This window comes from Spea bombifrons, chromosome 3 (genome assembly GCF_027358695.1).
Source record: "Spea bombifrons isolate aSpeBom1 chromosome 3, aSpeBom1.2.pri, whole genome shotgun sequence".
NCBI lineage: Eukaryota > Metazoa > Chordata > Amphibia > Anura > Pelobatidae > Spea > Spea bombifrons.
The window spans coordinates 86,319,568-86,330,223 of NC_071089.1; the positions used below are offsets into that span (position 1 = coordinate 86,319,568).

The following is a 10,656-nucleotide window of genomic DNA, read 5'->3' on the forward strand; positions in this document are numbered from 1 at the left end:
CACAACTGTACAGTATTAGTTATGTGAGTTAGTTTAGACATTTCCACAACTTTTTGTTGTTGTTGTTAATTAACTGGTTTTATTATTTCCGCTTCCTTTACTACTTGGAAGAGGAAGCATTTTAAGCAGGTCAGCTCTAGTGTCTGCAGTAGTCCAATATAGATATCTACATGAGTTGTAAAGCATCAACATCTATTTTTTAGACAACTGTGGCAGGCATGTGCCAAGGAGGTAGTGGTGTAATTAAACAAAATGTAGTCCAGGAAGCCCCACGTGCATGTTAGTGGTTGGAAAGATAAAAGGCATCTTGCTTAAAAGTTACAAACATGTTAACAAAACATAGCGTGGATTCCCTATCGATTAATGTAAAAGTCTTTTGGGTAACAGGTCAGCTTTAAGATTACCTCCTGATCCCGGTATTGAAACGTTCTAATCATTTACCTTTTTGTTTGCTGAAATTCGCAAACACAAAAGTGATTCACTGATTAAGAAAGTACTAAACTATAAAAGTGAGTCACATAGCTTTATTCTGCAGTGTCAAACCAAATTGTCAACCATAGGTACGCCGATTGAGTGACATCCCGTTTTCCTTCTACTTGAAGGATGAAAGGTATTATTTTATTGTTAGTGTGCATTCAGGTGTTCTGCTGTAGAGCAGCGCCTCCTCAGTCCCAGGAGCCTCCGCTGACCCCCATTCCTTGCACTGATCCTGGAGCAGAAGCTGCTGCCGATTTGTCTTTGCGCCAGCTAAATGCAAACCGCAGAGAGGGCTTCGTGTTTGGGCTGAAGCGCATTTCCAGCGCCCTGGAACAATATGAGGTAAACAATATTTTGGGGCAAAAGTGCCTTTCTTAAAATCATTTTGAGAAGTTAATCTCACTGAATCTGATTGATTTGTATAGCATAGAAATCAATCATCAGCAATTTGCAAAGCTCAGTTTCTATATTAGTTTTCTCTATTGCAAAGTAGGCGCTCAAGTATGTTTTCACAGACATTTCTGTAGTACACGGATGCATCACATCCCTGAATAACAGATACTAAGGAACATTATTAGTAGCATATACTACACTGGTCCTATGCGCAAGTTCCTCTTCCTGGCCAAGTGGGTTCATTCACTGGGACAATAATGGTGTATAAACTTTAGACTCAATAGAATGGAAAACATGTTCTTGCTTGCTGTTCATTTAAGAATATAACTGAGAACTTGTTAAATATTTGATGTATTTTAGTATCATAACTCTCAACATATTGAATGGCTGAAGAGGACACTTTGGTTTACGGATGTGGTTATATAACTGTGTGACCTGTTGCTTATTATTAGCTTGGAAGTGAGATATTTAGGAGGACTTTAGAGTATAATATACAGACTCGATGGGCTGGTTACAAGAAAGATTTCTAATCTCCCCAATGGACTATTTACACTACAGAAGACCTAGCCTAGCCGACCCCAATGTCATACCTCTCAACTTTTAACCTTAGTGAATCGGGATGGCAGGGGCAGAGTTTGGGAGGTAGAGTGTCACTCAAACCGGCAGCGTTACAGTGCCCAATTCAGTGCATGTGCAGTATGCATTCTCCAGTGTTCCAGACACCGCCAAATGAAATTTGGACAGCGGGATTGTGGCCTCGAATCCTGCTGTCCCGCTGAGCTCAGTAGAACAGTAGAATAGAGTAGCAAAATCCGGACTGTCCAGTGCAAAGCTGTGAAGCATGCGTTCTGAGTATCTAGAAATGAGGGACATCAGGAAAGGGATGTGGGCCCTGAACAGGGACACTTGGCAGATATACTATACTATAGCATATAAATCACAAAGTTATGGTAACATATATTGCAGGAAGAGAGCGGCTCTGTGTATTACCTGACATTGGATGTGTTGGAAACAGAATGCCATGTCCTGAGCAGACAGGAATGGAAAGACTGCGAACCCAAACCACTCCATGAAGCTGTAAGTCATGTCAGCTATGCTCCAAGATTGATCCTATAATGTCTCCTGTGTGTTATAGAGTATCTTAAAATATATCCTACTTATTGCTTTAAGACGTTTTTGCTTCAGCAGAGCAGAGAGACCTTTTATAATGACCATATTTTGATGATTTAAGAAATGTACACATATATTCCCTGAAAACACAGTCATTTAAGAAACAGATGCAGTGGAGTAACTTATGTTTATAAAGAGAAATACATAAAGAAAACATAAGCACACAACAAAATCAAGGAAAAATTAAGAAAGAAAAACATGCAAGTAGGTACCCATGCCCAACTTTTTACAGACGACTGTAGCTGTGGCAGACTGGCAGCTTTGCTTCTTACAGAGGAATAATTATTTCAGTAAAAGAAGAATTTCTACAAATCAAATATACTTTTGAACTGATAAATGCCACATGCTGGCATATGAATGTAAACTTTGACTTTAACAAGACTTTATGTATTTTTTTTCCTTTGCCCTTTGCAAGGTGTTTGGACAGTGCAAAGTAATATTTCACATTAACAAACCACAGAGAATCGCTCATCTATACAGCTATGACTGCACTTTGAGACCAGGTAAATAATCCAATATACCAAATGGAGTAGCAACTATGTTCCTCCATGTCTTGCTGTATATGCCCTGGCTTGGCATAGAGCTTTGGCAGAAATGTCTTTATATTATAGAATTATAATGCATGATAGCTGAGTGTCCTCTTCAAATTTTTGTTTCTCCCAGCTCCATGACTTGCAAAAGATGTGTTTGGCTGCAAACATGCATTATACTCACCTCCAGCTTATTACAGTAGTGGCTTGTGTGAGGGGTCTAGAGGGTCTAACAAGACCCACCATGCACATGTGCAGAACACTCTCCAATTGTTTTCAGCCAATCTATTTTTTATTTTTTTTAAAATCAAATGTTATTAGGAATCAAACAAAATACAGAATATAGAAAATAAATATACATAATAGCAAAGGAAATTACAATAAATCATCATTTTTATGATGGGCCAAAATATGATCGAATTCATCCTTTTAGGAATCTGTAGTCTTCCATATCACATTCCATCAGGCTGAAAAAAATGGGGAGGGGTGGTAGGCAGACAGCAAATGGTAAAGAGAGGCCAACTAGCCCAACCAGCCCAAACCCCTTTCCCTCCCCTGAGAACAAACCTAGGACAACAGTTTTCTAAACTCATTAAAGGAGGTATCCTCCAGCCATCCAAACCAAGTTTCTGTGTATGTCTGCAATAGCCCTTAACTCTTCTACTCTCTGAGCCCAGTCATTAAAAGAAAGGGCTTCTGGTTTCCCAGGGAACACTTATATGTTGAAAGGGCTTTCTCAGTATTGTGTAGTAGTATCACATCTGGGGAAAGAAAGAGGTCCTCACGGACCCTCTTCCACTTGGGCTGCATCAGTGTACAATCCCACCTTAGGTGTAAAAATGAACTCACCTTCACCCTGCATCTTCAACAGCTCGGGACCTGTCCAGTATTTAATATTGATATAAATTAGGTTTACATTCATACAGAATATTAATGAGATGGAATGCTCAATGCCAGTAAGAGTAAACAAAATGAAGTGCATGTCCTGTGTGGATGGGACCAAGCAGCTTTGTCAAGTTGTTCACAGATTCATCAAATGTCAACATAGCCCTGCAACATGCATTTTTACACAGGAAATGTGGCTCACGCGAGTGACTTTGGGGTTATATAATTTGAATATTGAAAATCAAATGAATCTTTATGCAACGTAACCTGTTTATTTATATTTTACAGTTAGTCGACCCTTAGCCTGTCGTGGCTGTCATATGTCACGACCACTGAACAGCACTCGATTTCAGGATATAGTAAAGCGTGCCCTCGCTATATTTAACAATGACAGCAACTACGAACAGCTGTTCATACTTGGAAACATAACAAAAGGCACAGAACAGGTAAGAATGTGCAAATCGTACTTCCACTTTTATTTATTTTAAGTGTTTGAGTAAAGAGCAAGTGATCACTAATTTCATATGAGAGCACAGTACAGAGAATTTCTAAATTTGGTAAAATTACAGTAGATGTGATTTGTTGTACAAAGAGGTCCTATAAATAACATCGTCATGCTTACATTTAATGAAGAGCTTCATTCATTTCCTATTCTTGTTGGATTTTATGGTTTAAAGGTGATTGCGGGACGCTTATTCAAAGTAGAATTTACAATCCATGAATCCTCCTGTAACAAATCTATACCAATTGAAGAAGAACCCTGCCAGCCCCTGGACTCTGAAACTGCAGTAAGTATAATTTTGCTTTTTTTTGTGGGGTAGAAGCTTTTTTGAATGGTGAGTGATGCACAAGCCAAACCAAACTCCTCTCTAAATATAGTAAATAGAAACATAAATGATAGACGAGAACCGCTTGGCCAATATAGTCTGCCCATTTTTCCTGATATAAAGACTCGAACCCTACTTAATCCTTGGCCTCATCTTAGATTCAGGTTAACCACCAGCCTCTCAGTTGAGTTAAAGCTTCTTATATTACACCATTCACTGTTATAATTACATATTTAAAACTCTTTCACATTTAAGATGGTGTTTAAGATTAACATTCCTGCAGATGAGCTTGGCTTGGTCAGTCTTGTTCCACACTGCATCACCATACTTGGGAACTCTCCAGGTTTGCCCGGAGATTGCTCAAGACCCGGGAGACACGCCTCGCTCCCCGCCCATTTTCCCTTTAAATGGGGTTGTTTCCCGCTGCTGTCAACAGGAACGCCCCCAACATCAGCGGGAACTCCCACTGATGTCAGGGGGACCTCCCTCAGACATCACGGGACCGCCCACTGATATCAGTGGGGACGCCCACCGACATCACAGGACCGCCCACTGACATCAGTGGGCAGTCCTGGCCATGTCCCGCAAGGGAAGACTCAGAGTAGCCAGAGCCCAGAAGTTCCCCAAGAACGCATGGGCAATGAAGCTGCATCATATGGGGGCCCACAAAGGACAGATATGGACAGGATGTGAGTTGTGCAACAGACCACTTTCTTGCTCAGAGATACACACACCATCTCCAATCAGATCATTAGACTGATAGGGATGAATAGACAGATATCTGTTGTTAAAGCCCTGTGGACTTCTTGTTGTTGTTGAATGAATACCAAGGCCTGTTATCCTATTCTGTTTCAAGATTCTGATGATCTATGCCATTACGACTGCTGGTTTGATAACACAAAATTTTCTTTATATAGCATACAGGTTACTGCAAGAGCCGGGCAATAGCACATTGGAGCAGTCCCAATGATCCAACTGTGAAAGTATCCTGCAATGTATTTGAGTCAGATGTAAGAAGCATATTTAATTATCTATGGCACATGATTTTATCTTGTTAGGCTATTTGAATCATACAAAGTATATTTCAGTCAACATGATTTGGAATTGCCATGACATACAAGTGAAAAATTATTTTAATACTTTTTGCACCTTGTTACTATAAAGAAACAAGCAGTTTACAAAAGTTTTAAACTTCTGTAATTCATATTACTGATTAGAAGTTGTCATTTTCATTTATTGTACAAAGGTTAAAATTGTATCATTAGTAACACTATAATTATAATGAAAATAATTTAGCAGGCAAATTATTATTATATATAATTATTATTATAACCTTTAATTATGAACACAAAACATACTTTATAATAATTGCCATATTTTTTTTACAAATTGCCATATTTTTATCTATCACTGTTACTCCTCTTTCATTTCCTGTGGAAAATTGTACCTTGCATCGCTGTCTCCAAATCTTACGCAGTCAATCTCCCGAAAACTTACTTCTTCATGAATGTCATAAATACTCCTACTTAAGTCTTATATTTAATTGTCTGAATCCATTTTACCAGAAGTAGCAAGAGCTGGGTAAGCTGGTTTCAACTCAAAACCCAAAGCCCAGCTTTATATATGTTAAAATGAGACACTCTAGTCATTGCATGCACTTTAATAAAATGATTGGTGTATGGTTCCTCTAAATTTTCATGTTGTCTATTTTGCAAATGCATTGGGAGATTCTGTGAAATCCTTCCAAAAACATTTTCTCCTTTCCCCACCCCCAGCTAAATGCCCTGCAGGAGATGCATTTGGCCAAATGATCCTTGAGTCTGGGGTGTAACACAGAGATCATCTTAGTAGAATTCTATTCTATTTTTAAAGTTATTTAATGGTTTGACTGATATACATTGTTTGACTTTTGTAGTCAACGTCTTTGCCTATTACTGTAACTTTGAAAGTTACAATAAATTACAATTTACATAAATAGAATCCATCCCAACACTTGTCTTGGCCTGACTCTTTAGAGAAGGGAGAAGCCCAAATTGGGCCTATGTTATCCCAAAGATCTCCTTCCCTGCCATTGGGTACCTGGCTCATAGCTTGATCCTATGTATGCACAATATGTTGGCCTCTTGTTAAATCTAATATTGTATATTTATATTTTAGGTTGTTGATCCCGGCAATCAGAAAGAACAACCAGATAGTCCAGAGAAACCTCAAAATGGAAAGAAAGATGAAAACCCAGGGCGTGGGCATGGGCGTGGGCGTGGACACTCACACTCTCATCACAAGCACAGCCATAAGCATGGCCACAAGAGTGGTCACAAACACGGTCATAAGCATGGACACAAACATGATCATGATCACAGTGAAAGTCATGAACATGACTCTCAAGTACACTCTGCTAAAACCGTTGGCAAAATCACATATCTTTCAGCCGACGAAGAGTCCACGACTACACCTAGAATCCAAGAGAAAGCCAGAAAACCTTCTGATGGTGCTAAACCTAACTTGCCAGACAGGTCAAACTCCCGCAGAGGAGAAAGGCCACAACCACCTCCTTTCGTTCATGATGGACATGGTCGTAGATCAGGATTTGGTGGACCACCTAGACCATTTATTCGCCCTTTCCCTGAAAATGCTTCCACATCAGACCAGTGCCCAGGACCAGTGAAGAATAATGTCCCAGAAGATGCCCCAAATGTTGTAACCACACAAATGCCAACACCAATTCCAAAATAAATAGTCGCTGACATCACAACAACCCTTAATGCATTGATTGTAATCCAAGAAAAAGAAAGATAGTACAGTATAATGTTCAAATATTAATGTTAAGTGAGCCACCCTTCTTAGTACGTTATTATTTTAAATTGTCTATCCTGAAGCTGACATTACATTAAACAATATCTTATTTTAACATTGTAGCAGTATTACTTCACAAATTAAACGAGGCATGCAGTCCTGCTGACATCCTCAATGACTATTTTGGATTGTTTCTGAGTCATGTATTTCTTGCTGTTAAAGGTTTGCTAATTAAATGTCATTCCATTACCACATCACATTTACTCACCATTATGCCTGACTCAAACAACAAAAAAATCTACAACATTGTGTACTAACGTACAATGTAGTTACTGGCAATTATTAAGTTATCAAGTTCAACGCTTCTACCTTTCTTTTGTGACTCCAAAAGGCAATCAGATTTATCCTTGGATCAAGAAGCTCTAAAATATTAGTGTTTATTCAAACATATATTGCCCTGTATATTCTGCTGTTATAGCCAGACCCTTTTTGAAGGCATCCATTGTACTTGATAGTACCACCCCTCTTGGCAGTTGACTCCATATCTTTATTACCCTTACTGTAAAGAATCCATTTCTTTGTTGTGCATGAAATCTTTGCACTTCTAGGCTCAGAGGATGACCTCTTGCTCTTTGTACATTTCTGGCCCTGCACATATTTATACAATGTTATAATAACCCCACTAAGATGCAGTTTTCCTAGCACATATAGATGCAACTGTTTTAGTCTCTCTTCATTAATAAGAGCTTCCAATTCCCTTATTAATCTTTTAGCCCTCCTTTGCAGCTTTTCCAGTTCTATAATATCCTATATACAGACCACTGCCTTGAACAGCACCGCATATTCAAGGTGAGGTTTTACCATTGACTTAAACAATGAAAAAATGTATAATTTCCAAATTTGAAATGCCTACAAAACTGTGGGTTTCCTTCCACTAGCCAAGGTACCTTTAAAATTGATTGCATGTTAGGTGCCCTGTACACACACAACCAGACATTGACACTCATACCCCAAGGCACTCTCACACACTGACACTAACACACACCGACCCACTGACATTCACACTGCATGACACACACAACCAGTCAGTGACACTCACACCCAAAGACACTAAACACTAACATTCCCACCCCCAGACATTGACACATACCCAGATATTGACACTAACACACACCTAGACACTGGCACTCACACTCAAACACCAACACACATAACCTGACACAGACATTAACATCTACACAATCAGGTGCTGATACCCCCCCCTCAGACATTAACACATACCCAGGCACAGCCAAAAACTAACACACACACAACCAGACACTGACACTCACACCCCCAGACACACAAACACACTGGCACACAATAGATGGACACTCATATCCCAGACACTGACACTAACACACAACCAGGCACTGACGCACACACATCCCAGGCACACATACAGACAAATAAAAGAAACTAGCAGATATGGGGCGCGACATCAGGAACAGAAATCCCCAAGCGTATGTGTCCATCAGAAAATATCAAACTTAATTGTTTCACAAGGACTTCATAAAAAAATGAAAAATGTCTCACATGTTTCGTCCGCACTGGACATAATCATAAACTAATGTTCTCAGAATACACCTAACCCTTTAAAAGGTACACAGACCAATCACAATGTGATACATAATGGATCGCTGCTGTGGTCAGTTAAATAATGTAACTTCTTAATAGCGGGCATTATGAACAAGCATTAACTCCTTCACGATCAACTCACATGAAATAACTCACCATGAAAACATGAATAAATATTACTATCAAGAAACAACATAAACGTTTATAATTGCATAGATGAAAAAATGCCAAAAGAAGGAGCTTCTGGACACACTCTCTTCCCCAATTGAAGGGACTGATAGAAAGAAAGAGGCTTTACTCTTTTGCAGAAGAAAGAAAAGCATTCTCAATTTACAAAATGTCCAGTAACCAAGGCTTTGCTCTAGGTCCTTTTCTTTATGAAGACACTTTTCATTAAACAATTTCTTAACATCATTTGGCTTCAACTGCTATTTCTGTGATGATGACACACCACCTTTATAAAATAAAATTCATGACACAGCTGCAGCATGCTTTACAGCTATCTCACCCCAAAAAAATTATATATAACATTGAGCTACCCCTATTTAATGAGCATATGAGTTTAGGACCTGATAGCTTGTGGACATTGAACAGTTCCCATCAGCCTCCTGGGTGTTTACTATGCTGACAAGAATTTGTAGGATATCTGCTCTCTAGCATATTTGCTTTAGTTTCACACCTGTTGACCGTTACCCATTGAGACTAATTAGCAGGCTCATAAATACCAGGCTCCCTCAGAGTCTAATACCCTTGTACATTTTTGGAAACTCCTGTGTTCCTGCAATTGGTTTGCGCTTATTTAGCCCAGCTGTTTTGAGTGCCCTACTTTTCTCCTGTGTTTGACCTTAGCTAGTTCCTGTCTGTGATACCTCCTTGCTCCAGTTTATGGTTACTTTTGCTGTATATGGCTTTGGCTATCTTCAGTTGTTGCCTCGATCACCTTGAGAGGTTCCCCCTTTGTCTGGGCATGTACTCCTTTGGGTTATAAGGCCTGGTAGTCCTGGTGGATCATTGAAGTCCAGCAGCTGTGGTTTCTAGTGAAGAACTCCATTGGGACTCTAGACCCTCAGACCCTGGGTGTGTGTGTGTTCCAATTTACAGGCTTTAAGCAGAAGCAGAGAACAAATTATAATTATATTATATTAAATGTATAAATATAAATATATATTATATAAAATACAATATAATAAAAGTGACTGAAACATAGAATTTAAAAAATTAGGCCCCATTAATATGCCCATTATTCCATATCTGCATATGAGAAACTAATATGATATTCTGCCACAGAAGGATCTGGTTCAAAAGTATAGAGTGCAATATACTGTAAATATCAATTTGAAGTTGTGAAATTCATTTGGACCTTGCAGCTACCAGCATGCCAGCCCACAGAAACTTGACTTAGACAGTGGATGTTTGGATTCATTCCTGTCTAAATATTGCACCATTTATGTTAGGGCAGAGCACAAGGATCACCTCTAACCTTCAAATTTCCCATACACCACTCCACTTTTACTTTTATCATCTAACCATAATACGCATTATTTGTTAAGTAATTAATTATTTATAGTATCATTTATGTATCTCCATGGTGTCCCTTCTTAGGAGAGACAGACAATCCTTTTGCCCTGAATCCCCTGCCCTTTTATGTGCTGATGTCCTCATTTTCCAGTAGGCCAAAATGTTTGGTGGGCATCAGTGTGTCCTAATGTTTTACAGCCCTAAAGGTTACAATAAGGTGCATAGAAACCGCAACAAATGTGTCTAGAAATGTAATGAAATGATGTCGAGTCATTCAGTGACACCGAAAACCCACCCTAGGGTGCCCTCTCGCAGTGGAGCTTGTGACCGCTCTCTGCGAGAGATTTTTACTCTTGCAAGATGGCGGCACTCAAATAATAAACAGATTCTCAAGAGGGTCTCTCTAGGTACTACAGTCAACCATGCAAGTCAATGGAGCCCAGCTC

The 10,656-nt window shown here is 39.2% G+C and overlaps 1 protein-coding gene across 1 annotated transcript; it reads left to right on the forward strand.

The window, feature by feature from the left end:
- The first annotated feature begins 562 nt into the window (after nt 1-562).
- On the forward strand, nt 563-7,190 carry LOC128483104 (fetuin-B-like). Its single transcript, XM_053459154.1, has 7 exons — nt 563-819; nt 1,837-1,947; nt 2,456-2,543; nt 3,744-3,901; nt 4,133-4,243; nt 5,200-5,292; nt 6,440-7,190. Exons 1-7 carry the CDS (start codon nt 604-606, stop codon nt 7,013-7,015), a joined length of 1,353 nt encoding a protein of 450 aa, XP_053315129.1. The 5' UTR covers nt 563-603; the 3' UTR covers nt 7,016-7,190.
- Nucleotides 7,191-10,656: the final 3,466 nt, after the last annotated feature.

Excerpts from the sequence above, each read along its gene's own strand:
- LOC128483104 (XM_053459154.1), top strand. The coding sequence starts at position 604 with ATGAAAGGTATTATTTTATTGTTAGTGTGCATTCAGGTGTTCTGCTGT. Across the intron at positions 820-1,836 it reads GCGCCCTGGAACAATATGAG|GAAGAGAGCGGCTCTGTGTA; the intron begins GTAAACAATATT and ends CATATATTGCAG. Across the intron at positions 3,902-4,132 it reads TAACAAAAGGCACAGAACAG|GTGATTGCGGGACGCTTATT; the intron begins GTAAGAATGTGC and ends TATGGTTTAAAG.